The sequence below is a fragment of the Seriola lalandi genome, unplaced genomic scaffold (genome assembly GCF_002814215.2).
Source record: "Seriola lalandi dorsalis isolate HSWRI2012SDOR001 ecotype SW California unplaced genomic scaffold, Sedor1 jcf7180002054502, whole genome shotgun sequence".
NCBI classification, from domain to species: Eukaryota; Metazoa; Chordata; class Actinopteri; order Carangiformes; family Carangidae; genus Seriola; species Seriola lalandi.
This window is the reverse complement of record NW_019525055.1, coordinates 158,121-179,605: the sequence shown is the minus strand read 5'-3', so window position 1 is coordinate 179,605 and position 21,485 is coordinate 158,121. Positions and strand designations below refer to the sequence as shown.

General features: G+C 37.7%; 2 protein-coding genes across 3 annotated transcripts; both read right to left on the bottom strand.

Moving 5' to 3' along the window:
- Nucleotides 1-381: 381 nt before the first annotated feature.
- LOC147818739 (uncharacterized) lies at nt 382-12,515 on the bottom strand. Of its 2 annotated transcripts, XM_087175800.1 has the most exons (12): nt 11,805-12,510; nt 7,560-7,664; nt 6,161-6,203; nt 5,843-5,886; nt 5,682-5,715; nt 4,046-4,071; nt 3,874-3,918; nt 3,718-3,739; nt 3,228-3,283; nt 3,043-3,102; nt 2,842-2,895; nt 382-580 (listed from the first exon to the last, which is right to left on the bottom strand). In XM_087175800.1, exons 2-12 carry the CDS (start codon nt 7,660-7,662, stop codon nt 540-542), a joined length of 528 nt encoding a protein of 175 aa, XP_087031926.1. In that variant the 5' UTR covers nt 7,663-7,664; nt 11,805-12,510; the 3' UTR covers nt 382-539. The 2 variants fall into 2 exon arrangements, with proteins under 2 accessions (XP_087031926.1, XP_087031927.1); XM_087175801.1 differs by lacking the exons at nt 5,682-5,715; nt 5,843-5,886 and having other exon boundaries at nt 11,805-12,515.
- Nucleotides 12,516-12,926: 411 nt separating this feature from the next.
- myl10 (myosin, light chain 10, regulatory) lies at nt 12,927-17,594 on the bottom strand. Its single transcript, XM_023413074.2, has 7 exons — nt 17,499-17,594; nt 16,472-16,561; nt 15,722-15,797; nt 14,617-14,721; nt 14,405-14,483; nt 13,849-13,897; nt 12,927-13,150 (listed from the first exon to the last, which is right to left on the bottom strand). Exons 1-7 carry the CDS (start codon nt 17,499-17,501, stop codon nt 13,046-13,048), a joined length of 507 nt encoding a protein of 168 aa, XP_023268842.1. The 5' UTR covers nt 17,502-17,594; the 3' UTR covers nt 12,927-13,045.
- Nucleotides 17,595-21,485: the final 3,891 nt, after the last annotated feature.

Genomic DNA, 21,485 nt, shown 5'->3' with positions numbered 1-21,485 from the left:
TTAATTCTGCTTACAAATGAATTATAGTCCTTTATGAAGCATATTCGGAATAAGTGTTAAATAGGGGTATTAAAGTGCTACCACTTTTGATATTTAAAGTAATGCTTAATAGGAACATTTATGAAACCTTGTAGTAGAAAATATTAAGGAAGACGAAATGATAATTTGAGGATTAAACTGGAGCTTCTTTGCTCAGTAATTATATTGATTAGCTTCCTCCTTTATATTCAGAAGCCCCAAACAAATTCTTCAACATTTATCCAGACCCCAAAATCCCTTGTATCAAAGCAAACGTTCAAGAATATCAAGGAGATATAACAGTGTCCATTGTGTAAGTGGATGTTTTTGCCACTAGATGGCAGCCTCAGTTTTCACAGTTAATCAATGTTCACTAGTATTTATTCACACAGCTGTCCACATAATTTGCACATTACACATTGCAGGAATAAAAAAAACAACTTGTACTTTCAGTTATAGACAACAGACAGTGCAGTACAGGCTGTTCGCATCTTTTCACGTAGGTTTTCTGGTGGTCCACGTCAGGTGCAGTCCACGGTTTCATTCACATAATCTGGCTCATCTGTTAGAAAAAGAAAATGTGGATGAATAGTTAATATTTCAGCCTGAACAAGTTCACATTCAATGTAAGGAGTTGGCACAATAAACATGGTGTCATGAACTTCCTTAAACATGATGTCTAGTGTCCACTATATCAGATAAGATGTGCTATGTGATATGCTTGGCTGAAAGCTTTTTTACATTTTGTAATTTGCAGCTGTAACACTGGTAACAATTTAGTTATTATTTCACCATCAGAATATAACATTTTAAAAACCTGAGTCATAAGTCGTTTCCATTTAGTCATTTCGTAACATAATATAGCAGCAAAAACACATTTTCCATTCTACGATATAAAGCTTTGTTCAGACCAGGCATTAACATCTGTCTGGTGCGATCTCTAAGTACAAGTGTGAAAACACCCACGACGCACTGAAGACGCATTTGAGATCCGATCACTCAGATCACATTTGGAGGGGCATCGAACCACAAGTGTCCACATTCGTTTAGCAGTGTGAACGCATATGCGGCCCGGGCCACATTGAAGGACCGCCTCCTCCAACTACGTCCTCTGACACAGTCCGATTAATCCCGCCACAGCTTCATAATGAACCGAACATTAAACTGACGCACTAAGAGCTGGCGGCTTGTGATCGGATCACTGAAAATGCATTTTAATATCAGGTCTGCACGGGGCAGCAGTGACGCAATGGCGTCCTGAGCAAAGAGTAAAGCCACACCCCCTCTGTCTGTGTTGCGGGACCCTCCCCACCTTTATGAACACACAAGGACCACCCACAGGTGTGATGGCTCATTCCAGTAACCGCCATGCAGGTGAAAGTTTATCTCCAAAATGTCCTCCTCTGAAGTAACCACGTTTTCGTCTAAAAGGGCCCCGACAGAGACGGAGATAAAACCAGAGCACAGTCCGAGTGGCGATGGGGACTACCACTACCGTTGGACTTCAAAACATCCATAAAGTCTCAGTTTGGAGTCCCAGTCCCAGCAAACATCTTTACCAGTCCGACCAGTGGAGCTAACTGGTCTGAGAGGAGAGCCCTACAACCGGCTAAAGCCTGACCTGGAACTGGCGTTTCTTCTCCTCAATGTAAGTACCTTGATGGCTACATAATGTTAAACGTCTGTTTTCGTCAGTGACCTGCTACAGTAGGCATGATGAAGTGAGCTAACTTGCTGTTACCCATATTATGAATTTGTTTTTTCTCGCTGGCTAATGACGGCTAATGGTTGTGGCTGGACTGGGGTTGGTTAGCGTTAGGTTGAAGGTTAGGGTCTGGTTAACATCAGGGGGAATTCATATTGACAGGGGAAACAGATTAACCTTAATTGGAAGTGCATTTAGCTTGTTGCATGGTTGTGCACCTACACTTAAAGCAAGGGCAGAAGAAATTAAGTGAAAACACCTGTGTTGTGCAAGAGGCAATAAGTCCTCCAAAATTAAAAGACAAAATGTATTGTTTGTAATTGCCCTGAAGAACTACAATTAGAAGTGCTTTCTGATCTGAAGCCCCGGTCAGCTGGACCGAAGTGGCCTCCAGAACCTTAAAAGATTAAAACTCTTCCAGAAATTGAAGTTTGTTTATGATGTGACGATGCTATGGTTAAAGTTAGGGAGCAACTGTGGTCATGGTTACGTTTACATTTTACTCGTTTACTCATTTGGCTGGTTAAAGGAAGCCATCGCTGACTGTTGTTGGAAATGTGATGTAAACAGTGGTCTCCTGTGCACCTTGTGGTCTGCTTGTGATTTAAAACAACAGAGGTTGTCTGACTTCTAAATCACATGCAGATTTATACATTTATGAACATAAACCATAACTGTTCCCTATGGTGCTTAGACTGTACCCTTTTTTCTGTAAAAAAAAAAAAACACTTTACCACAAGGACTTGAAAGTATATACTATTTTTTCCACAGTGCCTCTATTGTTACCTCATAGTGATGAACACTTTACTCAGCAATTCATTAATACTTACATTACTTAAACTAAAGATATGAAAATACTTAAACTTTAATCCCTGCAAGCTGCAGCTAACATTTAATTTCAATATCCATTGATCTGCATGTTATTTCTCGATGACACAGTTAATCATTCGGTCTATGAAATGTTCAAAATCGCTCAGATATGCTACAGGCTCTTCTGCTTGAGCAAAATATTTTCTTATTCTCCGATAATAGATTAACCTTGTTAGAAAAAACAAACAAACCATAGAGCAGACCGTTTCCGCATGTAATTAACAAGGAAATGCTGTTTTGCCACTCACCATCTTCTTGTTGAACTTGGTCCAGGAAATCAGAGTTCTCATAGTCGTCCTCATCTGTTTGTTGACACAGTTCAAACAACTTGAGTTTTAATAACTGGTATTTTCTTCTGTTTTTTTCACATCCCTACAACTTAACATATGATCTACAAACTATCTCTAACTGAATCACAACTGATATTTCGATACAGAAGCTGAACATACCATCCTTTATTGACAATGATTGGATAAAGTTTGCATAGACTCCTGCCGTCTGATCAGCATCTAGACAAACACAAGAAATGCATGTTAAAAATAATCACACAGCTATCTAAGTTGGAGAGGTTGGTGATTAAACTGATTTTCAATGTTTAAGGGTATAGAAGAGAGGAACATGTAAAAAAGCTCACCAGTTATAGTTGTTTCTGTCTGTGTGTTTTCATACACTGCATTTGGGAGTGGAGCTCTATAAAATATACAAACATTTGTATGTAAATAGACATATACTGTACATTAGTGGGCACATCCTTTATTAGATGCACCAAGAACATCTTATATTCTTCAGAGCCTGGGTTCCACAAGTTGCTAAAAATGTTCACAGGGATCTTGGTTCATTCTGACTACACAGTCACTTTCTTACTTTCAATACGAGCATAAAATAAATTATTTTGCTTTTGGTGGTGCTAACTAAACTAACTGAAATGACCAGATTCTGTTGATTTTTAGAAGAAAATATTAAAGATGTATATGTTAACATTAAGTGGCATCTCTCCACGTTTGGATACACAATTGAATTATTTGCGTGAAAATAACCTCAAAGTTTCTGTTAAGTATACATAGCTTTTTCTTTATTTTTGTATATTCAATGATAAAGTGAACGAGGTGAGCTGAAATACTCACACATATGTATGTTCCAGACTTTCTGTTGCAGGTGCAGCAATGCAGGGTGTTTACACCAAGGACACAGGAATAATGCAGTTATACAAAGATAAATATATGACACAAATATATATACCTTAAGTCAATGTTCTTTTATCATGTATTATGTAAAGTTACCGGGTTGATCGATATTTTCATAGTCTGCCTGTTCATCAGTTGCATCTGTAATACACGGTGGTTAATTAGATCAGCTCACCTCACATTGAAGAACAAGAGCCACTTCTGGTTTAATTCTTCAAATATTTCTTTGTTTTAAAACTGAAACCTTGTGAAAACAATATATGCTCACCTTGTGAAAATTCCTCTTGCATTTCACTGAAAAACATTATTAGTTTAGAATTAGTAGTTTTCTGTCTGTCTGTTGTTAAAATTAACAACAACAACAATGGTGGAAAATATGCTTGTTTTTGTTTGTTTTGTTTTTTCTGTGAGTTACATAAAGGGGTCATTATCAGTCTCAACTGCCTGGCTCTGACCGAAACACCTCCAAAGCTTTATAATTACACAAAAAAAACATCAGTTTGCAGTTTTATGGGGATTTGCATGCTGGAACTATCTCTTGATGAACAACATGTTTGGTAGCATCGTGTCTGTTCAGAGACTAAACACAAAACCTGGGATCACCCACAGTATTTGGCAACCTGCGCTGTAGCTGGAGCAAATCTGTTTTTCTAATTACATTATGGTGGCAAATGTAATCGCTGCTTGGCCGATGTTCAGAGGCAACATTACATCCTTCACATGCTACATTAATGAACAACACCGCAGTGACAGGGAGGTGGCTGTGTAGTCCCTCTTAGGTCAACTACTTTTGGTCAGTTATGTTACGGACTGGCTCTTAAGCAGTCAGACATGTGAACACTCTTAAATGGTATCATGCTAACTTGTTGTTGTTTGATATATGTTGTTTTTATGTATCTATTTTATGTATCTTTTTAATATGCGTTATTTATTAATCTGACTGATGAACATCTGGTCAACATGTGGTTTTCAGACATCTTGCCAGAGGACTGCAGTTGAAAATTAGCCTGTTGGCGAATACTGGCACATTTACAGAAAGGTTAATTAATGTGCACTGTCCTTTTCAAATAAATAAATAAATTAAATGAAAATACAAAGTAAATTTAAAACTAGAGATTGGAATGCACATCCACAATCCCGTCTGTGGTTTTGGCAACAAAAGCACTTTGGTTAAGGTGAAGAAAGATCATGGATTTGGGTAAATGGTAATAAACAACTCACTTGAGTTTTTCTGCATTAAAACAAAACAATTAGTTTTTCTGAAACTAAACTAAGTGCTGAGAGTGGCTTAATATAATATATTCTAAGATAAGATCAGATATTTTGACAGAATACAAATTAAAAATGTTGTCTGTGAACATTTTACTGATATGTTTAGTATCAACATATTTTCATCTTGCCAAAACGAATTCTGGTCATAATTATGTTTTCTTCAAAACCTATTGACTCATGCATATTAGTTGTATATTCACATAATTCCTCGGAGACAGGGCTACCTGAAGGCACAGTAGTGGTCCAACGCATGACTCCAGATTAAGTAATTTTTACATTTCTGCATTTTTACAAAATATCAAATGTTGGTCAGCTTTAGAAGTGTTGGTAGGTGCATTTTTGAACTTTGGACACGGTCAGGCTAGCTGTCTCTTTATGCTTTATGCCAAGCTAAGCCAATGACATCCTGACTCAATCTCTGTGCTATTTGCTTAGATCTAATCTAATGTTAGATTAGTATCACCTCCTCAATGTCTGTGTTTACTACAAAGACCTAGGGAGGTTTTTATCTTATAGCATATTTCAAACTCTTCTCATGCAAAAAAACAAGCATGACAGTTCCTTCAAACACACTTACTGCAATACGCTTATACAGAGATGAGGATAGCTGATGTGTGTTGTAATATACTTACACTGTGGCTGAAGTTATCTGATTGGTTCTGGTGACTGGGGAAATAAGGTGTCAAAGTTATTTCAATATGCTGATAAAAAGTGAATAATGAATAGAAATCCAGGTCAACAAATGCAGTATCTGAGGCTGTGGTGGGTAACAGCTGTCGCTGGTTTACTTTACCTGTTTTTGATTGCATCACAGCAAAAACACTTCCTCCACGTTGGCTGTCCAGATAGTATTTTAAAAATAAAAATTTATAAATAAATAAAATTTTATAAAGTAATTGCAGAAATGTTTTATTATTAAATTACAAATTTAGTACAGAGGTGACATGGGATCCATTTTAAACTTTTAAACTGACAGTTTTGTTTCTTAAGTGATGTCACAGATCTCAGCAATTAAACCGATGCGTACATTGTTATTATAAACTACAGAAATGATGGTCAATGCAATCTGCCAACAAGACTTGAAAATATGGACCAAATATTAAATACTCACAATGTCTGAAGGTGATATACTTGATTTTCCTCCTGTATGACCTCTGCAAGAAATAATAGTAGTATTCAACGGTTTGAAGTAGGTTGCTTACAAAAACTCTACCACAGACATTTTATAGATATAGTTACAAGACTGATTACATGAAGCATTAATAAAAAACTAAAACAACAAACAAGGAAATATTTGTGGCTGTCCAGTGTAGTATACAGGGAATAACTGATTACTTTTCCACCCAACGTTGGATGCATAAAATGGCCTCAGTGTGCTTAAGACAAAGTGTTGGTCAGCTCATCAGCAGTTGGTCAGTTTCCATCCAAATGTTTCTATGTGCGTTTTTAATTTGAGTGGCAATACCAGAAAAATGTTTCTACATTTTACTGTGGTGGACACGTGGATGTGTTGTTAAAAACAAAATGTGACGAGGGCAATGGAAACAGACGGCGAGTAAATCATGACGTACACAAAGCATACGACTTAAACGTCCACTGAAGAAACTAAAACATCAGTTTCATGTGGACTGATGAGGAGGCTGTAACGTTCCTCAAATTAATACATGACACAATCATAAATGCCATATATCCGTCATGTTTTCCACATTGTTTTATTCATTTCAACTGCTGCAGTTTTACTTGCACCATATTGGACAATGGATGGAAACGTGCATTCGTCTGCTTTTTGTTTTGCTGAATTTCTGGGAGTTTTGTTCAAATCTGCGCTTACTTTGGGTGGAAACCTGAAAGAGTTCGTATTATCAATATTTCCAGGATTTGAGTCTTGTCCCTTTCCATAGACAAGTTTATTATTCCCAAAGACCAATTGAACATATTAAAATGGCTTTTGTTTTCTGACCAACAGTCAAAAACTGAAAGATTGTACTATCATAGAAACTAGCAAATATTCATATTTTAGCTGGTGCCAGTGTATTTTTTGCATTTTTATTTTAATGATTAATAATTTATCAAAATTGCCAAATAATTTTCTCTTGACTAATCAATTAATCAGCTAACACCTTTTTGACCCAGGGCCCTCTAGTTGTTAATCTGGCCATGCCAATGATAGCAGCCTTTCATCTTATTTTTTTATTAACATAATGAAATGCAAACACTCAATGCAAATGTATTTAATTAATTTTCTTTCATAGCAATTAAAACAGGATTTAGGTTTTCATGGTTCTGTTTAAGCAGCTCAGGTCACTGGGTTTTAGTCCTGTTCTGTTTAAGACTGAACTTCGGTGGTTATAGAAACCCTGGTGAGTTGAATTTAGGTCACTTTGGGTTGACATTCAAAAACGTAGTGCAACAAGCAGCTGACTAACTTAGCTTAACATAACAGCAGCTAGTCAGCTAGCCTTCAACATATGACTCGGACTCCATTGTTCTTATTTACCAAATGCACTTACTGGACTTCCTTTTGCACCGCAGACAGAGAAGAGACAGTACACTTAGTGACAACGTGGTTGCAACAGTCAGGACTGCAGCCAACAGACTGAAGTTTCCAATCATACCTAAAAGACAGACAAACACACAAATGACTATTATATGAACCCAAAGCAACTCTCAAAGTGGACTGACACCGCTCTGTAATTACCAACCAGCTCAAATGTTAAAAGTTATTTGTCATTAAGTGGGGAAGTTGTTGGTGTTATGTTAATGCAGACTTTGCTGGTCAACATTCAGCTCTCTTTTTCTCTCTATCATGGTTAAAGTAACTGCTGTTTTCCTGTTAACGAGACTGAGTGAATCACAGGATGTGGTTGGCCGAAACAAAACTGAAACATAGTTTGTAGGTTGTGTACAGGACTTACTTACCTATGTATGCTGCCATTTAAAAAGCACCACAGTCCCCAAAGCAAGAATCCTGTGATATTATGATATCACTTTTAATACAGATGATCACTAACAGTGTAGCAGTAGCAGTGGCTGTTTTCACAGATGTAGGTTAAACTGTGTTTAATGTAAGTTATATAAAGACTGATAGATACAACATCTAAACCCAGCTTTCACACAATCTCAGACATAAGAGCTTTGTTTCTAAAGTCATGCTACTGTTGACACAGAATACACTTTCTCAACATCTCCATTTCTTCATTGCTGTTTCTTTTGCAAGTAGTTGCTCTGTCAGTAAGCTGCTGCTTTAAAGAGGCTAAATTCATCAAGAATAAGCAGCAAATTACCCCTAGAAAATAGCAGTAGATATTATATAGTATAAGAAGCAGTATGTTATTGAGCATGGAATTGATGGCATAGTTTTTTTTTTTTTACAGCAGTAAGTAGTAAAACTCACTTTAATGAAGTGTTAATATTGTATTTGTGTACAATTGTAATAGTTTGAATATAGAACTGGTTTTCCTCCCAAAAGATGTGATATTGATGCAAAGATCTTTCCATCCTTCTTTGTTTGTGGTTAGTGAAAGTTTGCTGTATTGATTTTTTTCTATTCTCCAAGAGCTGACAATATTATCAAGAGTAACAGTATCTATGGTGCCGGACAGGTTTTTGAGTTACTTTGGGGTTTTATTACCGCAGTGTTTGTCAGTATCGTTGAGTCTTTTTTGTGAGTATCAATAACTGTATTGATATTTAAGGATTGTAAAAATGGACCCCTGGAATTATAGCTACTTTACTCTTGTCACAATGGCTAATGGGGATTCAAATAAACAGACAAAAATACAAAAATGAAAAAAGCATAGTGATTGATTGCATTATTATTAAGTAGAGGTTCATTGGTGTTCCATCCCTGTTTCATCTACCGTATGTGGCGGGTGTCATGGAGAAAAAGAAAAAGAGAAAAAACGAATTTCTGCATACCGATTAATGAATTGTACTAAATTGTACTAAATGAGCTAATGCATTGTCTGCACAAAAAATAATATTGTTTTCTTGAATTTTTTTTATTTATCTACTGTCGATTGGTTTGTCCGTTGTCTGACGACCAGTTCTGCCATAAGGTGTGCGATGTCTGACTGTGTCGTCTTACTTATTAACAAGTTGTCCGACTGTCATCGCAGACGTGAACTTTGCCTGTTAAACAATGTTGTGTTATCTTTCACAATCCTTAAACATATGTAAAAATGTCTTTGTTCTGTTAAGGACACGCATGTGAGTTTTTCATTCTACAGCATGATTTTTTTATTCATGTACATGCATTATTTACTTTCCTTCATGACATGACTGTGTGACTGTCAGTTTTTAAGTCCTGCCACAGATTCTGGTTTGGATTCAGGTCTGGACTTTAATATTGTTGTATTGAAGCTCTGGCAATTTGGTTCTATATCTTGGGTCATGGTCTTAATGGAAAGAAAATCTTTCCATTAAGTAAGTCTTTCCAATGCGCTGCAGTTTTCCACCAGAGTCGTAGTTCTCTGTCAGACTGTAATCATGTAACACTGATCCACTACACCTACATGTCTGGTGTTTGTTTCTCTTTGACACTGTCTTTTAGCTGTGTCTGGTTAAATAGGGCAATAACTATATGCGTGTGCCCCCAATCTACACCTGCCATAGGCCTCCTAACCACTCCATCTTCAGACAACAACAGTCGTAAGCAATTCTGCAAAACCCTGGATTATGTTTAATAATAGCATTTTCAAAATGTAAATTCAACGTTATCTTTGCACAGCATCTCCAGAATGGTTAAGGTTGGGGAAAGGTTGTGGTTAGTTGTAGGTCTGTGACGGGACACAGACACTGTAGGAGTCCCTAATAGGGTCCAAAAGACCCCCTGTTGTGAGGACCACAGGTCTTATTACATTGCTCCCTGCTTTGATGTTGGAAGTAAATTGTCCAGTATAATTCTTAGGGATACTGGTTTGGTCTTGGTGAACTCCTGACAGTCAGTTTAAAAAGCCTGAGAAATGACCACAAAGTTGATCAGCGCCTCTTTAAAACAGTTATCGTCAAACTCAACATTATAACAATAATGAAGGAAGGATATTTTTCAGGACTATTGTATTAGACTTCATTTGTTTTTGCTAGATGTACCTAATGATAAACTGACAAGTGAGTGTATTTAACACATAAGGCATACATCTGAATAATGATCCAATAGGATCATCTTGGCCATGTGGAAACTGTAGATCCTTGGCTACTTGTATAGTTCGAGTGTGTAAGTATTTCATCCAATATGAGAAATGCTTCTTTTTGATGCAATGCCATTTCAAAGTCAGACTTGTGTGTTCACACATGGTGCTATGTATTATTAGAGATCGTATACCTTTTAAGAATTATGCTATGGACTAAACTAAAGACTAAACACAACAAACCTACTTTCCATGTTTGTCAGCTAACAGTTCATTGCTATGACGTACAACTATGAAATATCTTACATGTATTTAAAGTAGTCAGCTCTGAATTTTTATACTTATACTATATTTCTTTCCCTTATTTCTATTGCTACTCTTATGTATTATTTATTGCATACTAGCATTTTTCACACACTTTCAAGAATGTGCATTTCACTGCACATATCCAATGTGACAAATAAATAAATTTTAAATTGAGATGACTCTTAGAAAACACTTTCCCCATACTTTGTATTTCATCTCAAGTATCTAGTACGCCATGATTCAAATCGTTTTACAGTGTAAAACTTTACTTGAGCCATTTTATATATTGCAATTTTTTTTTTAAATGTAATTATACTATAACTACTTTAGTCGGTTGATTATCTGTATACTGTAATTGTTTAATATGTTCTCGATTTTATGTACTTACAAAGTAATTTATTTCTTTTCTGTCCTTAATGCAAATTTGTGCCTCCATTTTTCCCGTCTACTACCGTCCACATACCTGTAGGTTCTCAAACTATTTTTATTGATATCCTGTATATACATTAGATTTATATTTACTCTGTAATGTACAGCCACCTTTCTCAATTATTTTTGTAAAACAAATGCCTCTAATTTTTGGTTCAGTGAATACATATAATTAGCATGAAATTTTGAAATATTTCCATTTTGTGCATTGTTGGACCCAACACTATTTAAATGAACAAATATGGTTGATTTTGGCTCCAATAACAAAAAAAGCCCTATATTTGTAATTTTTGCAGCAAAATGTACCACACGTGTATAAAGTAACACTCATCAGGCAACAGACCGGATCCTTTCATGGTGTTATATCATTGGATGATTATGTGCATGTTAAGTATAAATTATACAATTATATAGAATATATTGTAGGATAGTTTAACAATGTGTATTTTTTTTTAATGAGCTGCATGTTGTGTATGTAAAATCTTAAACTTTTACATAACCAATTAACCTCAATTGTCAGATGAATGTAGAGGAGTAAAGAAACACAATAATTCCCTGTGTAGATCGAATACAAGTAAATGCAATAAGCTATTTTCAATCAGAGTAGAGATGTGATCACTGGTTTTTATGTGTTTGTGTTGACCAAAATTATATATATATATGTATGTATGTGTGTGTTTTGGAAAACAATGTTAAAATGTTTTTGAGCTTCTACAAAAACAGTAAGTTCTTTGATCAGATTTTAAAGCCTCTTGACTGTAACCAACTTCAGGTCAAACACCATCATCCAAATTTAAGAAATTATTAACCCATTTTAAAATCACACACTACAAGTTAACATGATGCTTTACGAGTAAGTCAGAAAATGTATCTGATATATTAGTGTGTTACCTTCAGTGGACCGGCTGCCTTCATTCTTCAGTGGCAGCAGCACAAACTGTGCTTCCTCTTTCAACGCTTCGCCACATCCGTCACGCTCAAGACTGCCAAGACCTCTGACACGCACATCACATACAGTCTTTGTGTGGTTTGAATTGGACACAGAAAAGTAACAATGATCAACTGCTTCTACTGTTTGATATTTTAATTAGCGGTGTCATTTTTCTCAAGCTGCTCTCAACAACAAGCCTCAGTGATATGACTAATGTTCTCCGTTAGCTCTTGTTATATGCAACTATTCTGCTCGACCAAACCAAAATGCACTTACTAGCTAGTTCCCTATTTAAAACGAGTAACATTTATAGAAAAAAAAGAGAAGAAAAAATAAACTATACCATAGAAATGTGTTGGGTTTTTTTAGTGATGAAAAAAAAACAGCATTAAAAATTCACAAGAACTAGGAGGAAGAATGATTATGCTGCATTTCACAAAAAAGCAAAGGCTTGAGAAGAGTCACAAGAAATGAAGACACCTTTGTGTAGCATAAGTTTGTTTTTTGTTTTTTTTGTACCACATTAACTATCTCACAACCCTTCAGATTTTTCCCTGTGACCCTTAGGTTGGAAACCAGTGGCCAGAACTACTGAACTGTTTTAAAGTAGTTAAAATTAGCTCCATCTCTGCCTGCTATGACAGTTAAATACTGCCTTTGTATCGTTGCATCATTACTGTCAGTAATAATAATAGTATAATCATATACAATATATAATTCAATTCATTTTTCCCTTTTTCCTTTTGATACTTTAATATTTGTTTTCTTTTACTTAACCAGGATTTTGAATACAGGACTTTCACTTGTAATGGAGTATTTTTACATAAATGTGTTGGTGCTTTTACTAAAAGGTATCTGAATCCTTCTTCCATATCTGACTGTAAGCTTGTTTATTTGACCACTGATAAAAATAAAATGCCTCTAGTTTAACCTTCTCCCTCTGAGCATTGGTGTCATCTCTCCTGTTGCCATGTACCAGAATGACAAATGTTTGTCTTTCTTTCTGAATATGGCAGCAAGATGATATACAGTGTCACTTATGTCATATAAATTAGTTCATACAGCAACAATGAAGACAAGACTCTTCTGAAACTTTTATTGTTACAGCTGTAGATGAAACAAGAGAATGTGTGTTGATGTTTGGTTGAAGTCTCAGATGGCATGTGATTGACAGATGATTTGTGGGCTGATATTGGCTGTTTTACTCCTGTTCTTTTTCCTCTCCATGGGTAATGATGTAACACAGGTTCTTGTAATCCAGGTTTCCAGCAACATCCAGGGGAAAGTTTGTGAACATCTGGTTGACCTAAAAGAAGGCAAGTGGGATAAGAGTCAAAACGCAAACTGATAGGAAGGAACCATGCGCTTGATCCCCGCATCCCCATTCACAGTTTCAGATATGATTTTCAGCTGTATCAGAAGTGGTGCCGTTCCTCTATAAAAACTGGTCAACATAACAAGATGTGGAGATGTTTGACACTCTTTGGTCAGTTCATCAATTTAAAACTACAGTAGCAGATTTTGGCCATTAGAGGGCAGTGGAAACAAGTTGTAAACACAGTATTGACAAATGATCCCTTTATAAGTACTATTGACACATCCAGCAGTTATGGAAAAATATTTTTTTATTTCTGTTTTGGGCTTTACAACTAAGAAATTAGCTCAAACTCACTGTCAAGCTCTGTGAAGCCTAGCAGAGCCGCAGATTCAATTTTATAGTAACATTACATGACAGAATTCAAACAGAGGAAACAGCCACAGTTAGATGGCAGGTGAGGAACTGCAAGTGACTGGTTTCAGTGTTTCAGGCCAGAGCTCAGCACGTATACCAGCATGCCATGCACCTTCTCCTTTGTACAGTGTAATGTACGGTTTACAGTCCTTTTCAGTGTGAAGGTGCTGTATGTCTATCATTAACAGGTCACTCCATGTATCACTGAATCTTTCAGTCAGGGGGAATAACAAACGCCTGTAAGTAATGATGGACGGACATGCATGCATTACCTCATCCTCTGTGAACTTGTCTGCCTGAGACATGAGGTGGTATTTGATGCTGTGAAAGGAAAACCATAGTTAGCTACTTATTCTTAAACATTGAAAAGAACAAAGAATTTCAACTTTTTTTTTTTTTTTTTGCATCTGCTCTATATTGGATTTTTTTTTTAGTGTTGCTGCACAGGCCTTTGTCACAGAAGACGTGTTGACATGTCACAGCAGGAAAAGAACAGGTCTAAATAGTAAAAGTAATGATGGCTGAATTCCCTTTGTCTGCTTCAGTTTGGGACACCATCTCCACAACTATTGGATGGATTGGATGGTCTCCAGAAGATATATCCCACTCACTTTGGAAATCCTCTGACTTCATCTGCCATCATCAGGTCAAATTTTGAATTCATCCAATACTTTGCGTTTGCCCAATGCTTTGTGTGGTAAACATTATACCTGCTTATTATCATTGTGAACACGTTAGCATGCTGCCGTTATCTGCTGTGCAGTATAGCTCAATGGAACTACGAGTATGGCTGTAGACTTGTTGTAAAGGTATTTTTAAAACGCTTACTCGTCTCCTCTTAGGACGCCTGTTCCCTCAGGGTCAAAGATCTTGAAAGCATTGAGAATGGTTTCCTCAGGGTCAGTTCCTAAACAATGAAAGATGTTTGAAAAAGACTGCTTTGAAAAAAGCATTGTGGTACATCATGTCAATCAGTGTCACCTATGCACAGCTCTAGTTGAAGCCAGTTCTAGTATTGTCTCTAATATAGCCTGACTAACCTTTGAGCTTCTCTCCAAACATAGCTAGGAAGATGGTAAAGTTGATGGGGCCTGGAGCTTCCTTCATCATCTCATCCAGCTCCTCATTGCCAACATTCAGACGCCCTGTACAATGAGCAGACAAAACAATAATTCACTCATTCAGAAAACCACTGAACTACACACCTGATGCTGAGAGGAGTCTATAGGCAGAGTCTATATACGGACACCTGTTGACTGTTGACACTGACTGTTATATCATTCATTGAAACCTTCCAGATAGTCACTCCTAAAAAGCATTCGTTTTGTTGCACACAGATGAAAAGTGGTAGAGGTGAAGTGAAAAATGATGAGATAGTTCTGTCCATTAATTCTGTTCACTTTCTCACCTCCAAATGCCTGGCCAATTTCAGTGTGATGTAGACATGATAGTCAAATCATTGGTTTTGAAAAGTTTTAGAAATTGTAGGATGTAGTAGCGTGTGGGAGGGGTCTTAAGAGACTGTTAGACCATCTGACGAGCATTTCAGTTGAAAAATACTAAAACATCAAGGGTTGGAGTTTGCCATATAGTTTTGGTTGCAGTTGGTTAGTTATGGGTTCAGTCAGTCTTTAGGGAATTAATTCAATGTTTTCAGATGGGCAGATACTGTCTAGAAGTAGTCCTCCCAAATGATTTGAGATTTTTATGTTGGAACACAACATCCAATTAACTGTCTGAACAATTAACAATCTGGCTCTCGGATTTCTGGCATTTTGGTCAGCTGTCTTACAGTGTAAGCAGTTCCATGGTTTCCCAATATGACTGTTGTCAAAAGATCCATTATAAACTGTAGTAAGCTTGTTCTAATATTACTTCAGTAGTAGAACAGACAAAAATGTCTGCAGTAGAATTACACAAAGTAAGGCCTCCTTTCCTTTCTTTTGTCAGCATTGTTGATCTGTTCTTTGGGAGCATAAGAGGTGCAGGTTGTTGGTAATGCAGAAAAGCCAGATTGTACATGATGTACAAGATTTATAAAAACACATTGTCTGCCCAGCTCAAGCGACAAAGGAAAGTGTGTGTGTGTGTGTGTGTGTGTGTGTGTGTGTGTGTGTGTGTGTGTGTGTGTGTGTGTGTGTGGACCTAAAGCAGCATATGTGTCTCTCAGGTCGCCCTTGTCAATGAAACCATCTCTGTTCTGGTCCATGATGGTGAAGGCCTGGAGTAAAAGACACACACAAGGATGTGATTTCTGCTGTTGTACTTGTCAACATGCATTCACTACAAGCATCTTCACCTGTTAATGTGCATGTTTTAATTTCAATCAAACTTTACAGCAGTTTATTTCACCGATTAACACACCTGCAGCTTGTCAGGCTACGTCCTTATTACTATTTGTCATCATTGCTGAGCCAACACCCTAATATCTGAATTATGATACAGTGTGTTGATTAGTGAGCTTTAGAGCTGTTGCTTGTTTTTAAACTTGGCTAGCTGTGTCCCCCACTTCCAGTTTTTGTGCTAAGCTAAGATTAAAAGATGTCCTGAATCCAGCTACATATTTAATACACAGACATGTGGTATCAATCTTATCTTAGTCTATTATGAACTATTCCTTGAAATAGAAGTGCTGAGTAAAAAGAACGATATTTCACTATGTTATTTGGTGGAGTGGATACAGTAGTTTTCTACAAGTGCCTCAAAAGTGTACTTAGTGGAAGTAAAGTACTTTAGTGAATGTACTTGTATAACTCCACCTCTAAAAAATAGCTGCGCTCTTGCATGCATCAATAATAAAAATATAATACACTAATAAAAAAGCTCAGATGAAATTATTTGTAATACAAGAGTGATAAAAAATGTGACAGACATAGCTCTCAGCTGTTGTCTTACCTCCTTGAACTCCTGGATCTGTGCCTGCTCAAACATGCTGAACACATTGGAGCCAGCCTCTGCCGTCTTCTTCTTTGCTTTTTTTGGTGCCTGATGGGAGAATTGGAGAAATGACTTGTATTTTAAACTGGGCCTTGTTGCCTTAAATGTCTGGTGTTTATGAAATGTTGTTTAGTTTTACTTCTTCTTTGGGCCTTTTACAGTCGTTTAAATGAAAACTCTCTGGGAAGTTTAAAGAAGAAATTACGCTTTGTTGTAACTGCTAACAACTTACAAATAATCGAAATGTGACAAGGGGCCCAGCGTCAAAGTTAGGGGTCAATATTTCCTTTTGAAATGTCGAAAAATATAAGTAGAATTATAAAATAGCATAAAATGGAGTGTGTTTAGCTTGCTGCATAGCTGTGTACCTACACACACAGTGAGGACCGAAGAGTGAAAATATAATGTTCCAACATGTGAATGCAGCCCAACTTTTCATTGATTGAGACCAAATTATCACAACCTGTCCAAAGTCATTGTTACCTGCTGCCCAGTTGTATAAAAAGTCCAACTCGGAAGCAGGTAAACCACACAATCTGGCAACACTGAACAGGGACATTTAGCTTTGTCTATTTATCTGTTTCTTTGGCTCGCATATGTTAGATCCCTGAGAGTGCTCAACACACAGCAACTTTAAAAAAGCACATGAAAATGAAAAAACACAAGCAGGCTATCCTTCAGTTTTTCTTGTGCATCAAGCACTTTAATTATTTAACCCTGATATCAGTCTCTTGATACGTTCAATGTAACCTTCGTCTAATTATCTGGATGAAAATATCCAGTATTAATTTTTTTCTGAATGCTATTTCTCAGAGAAACAGTAACTTGGCTCTTCCATCCTTGTGTATGGACTGCAGAGGTTGAAGTACCAGACATAAAACTGGATAATTTTCTTCTTACCACCAACCCAAGAGAATAGACCTGTACAAAGAAGCTGAGGAGAACAGACAAAGAAGGATGTAAAGGACAAGGAAGGCAGTCTTACCATGGCGAGGAGTTTGTGAACACGTCCTGGACTTCTCAAGAGACAACTTTTAGTCTCTCTTTGCAGTTATATAGACCCGACCATATCAGCCACCTGGGCTAAGTTTAGACAACGGGGGGTGGATCAATATCTCAGGTATTCCTGCCATATAGAGACGGAACACTTTACACCCACCTTCATCATCCATAAAACTTCTATTGTTACCCATTGTAGTGACAGGGGGAGCTGTCAGCACAAGACGGGTATGGGACATGGACAAATGCTCATACCTGGAGCTTCATTCAGGCTAATCATAGCTCACAGTAGCACCCACATTAGCTCCATAATAAAATAATACTCCTGGGCGTTAAAAGAGGCTTCATACATTAGAGTGACCTTTGCAGGCAAATAGACAGTTTTATGTAGTTTTTACATTTCTGTCAAAATGAAATATGTTTTACCACTTTTATGCCAAATTGTCTAAATTTCTGTCGCAGCTAGAATGAATCACCGAGCAGCTCAGGACAAAAGTATAGCTAATAGATTTATTTTATTTACTTTACTGGGTGAAGCAGCATGTGCTGAACCTTGAGTAACTGAAGAAAGTGCTCTGATAAATATATATATTTTTTTTTAGTTTAGTTTTTTTTTGTAAAAGCAGTCGACAGTGTGAATCTTTTGCACAGCGTTACTTCTAACTTGTGGCCACACAACCTTGAAACATTTAGGGAGACACATGTTTTGGATGACTGATATGTCATCTAAAACAGGTGTATATTTTCATATCCATTTATAGTGTGTGGTTTCTATTCACTATATGTGTTCCATGTATGCAGATAGTCGTATAATGATAAAATGAGAGCATGTAATGGCCAAGAGATGCCAATGCACTGCAAACACATTTGTTCAAATATTACATTCCATTCAATTTGACACATAATGCTGCACTGCAGAAGAAAGACTGACCTTGTTTGCAGTTCAAAGTATCTTCTCAACAGTTTTATACATGTCTCTTTTGGGGGGGAGAGTGCTTTTTGGGCCACAGGGGATTTTTAAGTTGCAGTACTTGCTGTGGCCACTGGGACAAAATAGCAGTGTGGCACAGCGGCAGATCGCTGTAATACGTCAATGCTTTTACTTTACTTTAGTCTGTCTCTGCCAGGGAGCTGCCACTAGCTAGAGCTATCAGTCAGCAGATATCAGGGTGATGTCTTGTCAACACAAACGGTGCAGATGAATTAGTGAGCAGACTGTTTCTGCCCTGTCTGTGCAAAATCTACTTTTATCAGTCTGGCTATTTAAGTCATTTTTAAGGCAAAATCCCCAAATCCTTTACAAAGTGACAGCTTCTCAAATGTGAATATTTGCTAGGTTTTGTTGTTTTCCATGATAGTAAACTGAACTTAAGCTGAAACATTTCCACAAAAGTTTACTGGTGTCATGTCATTGTCCTTCAGCCGTGAACGTCTTCATGTTGTACAGACAGTGTATATATTAGAACAGACCTTGTGTGTTTTAACATACAAACACATAATGTTCTAACTTGTCATCGAATGTTTGACAGTGGGGGAAAAATGGGGAAAAAGCATAACGCCAGTTGAATATGTGTCTAGTGTTGTGTGTTTTGAGTTACAAACCATCAGTAGAAACGGCAGATGAAAAATCTTCCAAGCCTAATTATTGAAACAGTCCACAAGAAATATTCACACCTAAAGCTGATTCATTACTTAAGAAGCTTGATGTGTGTGTGTGTGTGTATACATATATGATACGTAATATACATAAGACAATGATATTATACTATTCAAGACATAAACTGATAAACTGTGTAAATACACCTACAGTAACATACTGTATTGAATGTAAAAAAAAAACTACATTCTTTTAATCTTTAAGAATTTATTTTTTCTCTTTCAGTATGAACTGTGCATCTCTTTCTTGACTGTCTTGACTTTGAGCAAAGATGTGGTCAGAGCTTCCTGTGTACGTGTGTGAGGAGTTTCCCGAACCAACCAGCACAGAAGAAGCAAATGAAAACAGCCTCCTCTGTGCTAGTCGGGTCGGGACGCTCCTCATTGGCTGGTAACTGAAGAGGGTGGTGCTGGGTTTGGAGGGGCAAGGAGGTTGTCATACTATTCACTGGGTCTTCAGACTGTTTGGTGCTTGGATGGATGTAAGCTGCGGAGAGTGCTGAAGACACAGAACGAGTCCTGCCCTGTGAAATAGTTAAACATGTAATGAATCATTTTGGACACTATAATTCAACCTTTGCTTTGTAGGCAGCTGTTTTGTTGAATTACTGGAGTTACATTATAAACAATGGAATAATATTCAGAAAGGTTCACATAATAATGTAATCCACATACAACATGCATTGTTAACTTTAGCTTATCATCACTTTAATGGTACTCTTGTAGTCTTAGTGAGAGGAGTACTTACTTAGCTGAGTTAAACAGGTGACCACCCCTCTCCAGTTTGTCCTGTGGTCATCCATCCCTCTGATCAGGCCCGCAGCATGTTTTCTCTGTCGTCAAGGAAACAACACCATATTACACAGCTCTGCTCTGTCAGACAAGAACAGTAAAGAATAGTAATGCTACTGAAGTATCAACAAGTAATATCCGACATTTGTAAATGTGGCCATTAAGCACTGACTTACCTTTTGTTTGGTAAAGCATCTACAGCTTCTAAAGGAAAAATACATAAAAATATAACAGAGTGAAAAAAGAGAAACAATATCTGAGCCATTAAATAAGTGAAACTGAAATTTGCAGGACACTGTTTTTAATGTTGTTAATAATTGTTAACTTACCTCTGTATGGGCATCTAGAGCTAACAGGGTAAACAGGGTTACATGTCAGATCATACTTACCTTTTCTCCCACATCATGTCAAGAGCAACGTCTCATGTGGTAGAGCATTTCCTACATTACCTGCAGGCTTGTTGTTGTTTTGAATCCCTGGCTCCTCCGCAGGGTAGCATACCAAGGCTAAATGGGATACTGTAAGTACTGGCAAGTGAGACCAGGACAACTTCCTCTCTGTAGTACATCTACAGGGCGGCATAGAAACACTTCATGCTTTAGTGCTCAGCACTGTCGTCAAAAAGGTTCTGATTTTCCATATTCTCCTTGGGCCTGCATGTGTTTTCTGAGTCCAAAGGCGTCCAAAAATGTTAGGCCAGTTCCTGAGAGGCACATTGTGAAGTGCTTTGGATTCAAGTCATCGCCAAGCCTGCCAGATTCATGGGAAGGCTACATGTAGCTTTGCCAGCTCTCCAGATTACAATTGGACATTCTAGCTACCACATATGTACAAATAGGCCCTGGAGCAAGATGCTACCAAGGGCTTTGACAGCCTCGCCAGACGCGAAGGCTACCTGTGGCTGTACCCAGCCAGACGCAAAGGTCAGCCCTCAAAGTTTCAAAGAGATGATCCAGATACAAATGGGCCCTGGTGCAAGACACTACCTAGGTTAAGACCTACCTTGCCAGACGCAAAGGCTACCTGGGGCATCACCAGCTCTACCAAATGCAAAGTTTTTACAGACCAAACCTGCAGCAAACAGGGTTTTCATATTCTAATCAGAGTCACTGTCTTCAGCCCATCTTGGGGCTCTAAAAGGAACCCCAAAAATAGACCCTGCGGTTCTAAAAGGAGGACAGTGTACTGTGCTTGTGAAGCCTCCAAGGCCTGAAGTTGATGGAGCTGAGTCCTTGTAGTGCTCTTCCCTGCTCCTCTTTGTCAAGGAGCTGAGGCCTGATGTCGAAGGAGCTGAATCCTCAGGGTTTTCCTCATCAGTCCTCCTCAGTGTCTTAGAACTTACCTGCCATGTGGAGTCCTCTACTCTGCTCCTCTTTTTCAAGGAGCCGAGGCCTGACGTTGAGGGAGCAGACTCCTCCAACCTTTGAGACAGTAGACCTTCAGGTTGTTCCACTTGCTGCCCAGGAACCCTCTGGTGCTCAACAGAGTCCCTAACCATCAGCAGCTGAGGAGCAGCAGCAAGACA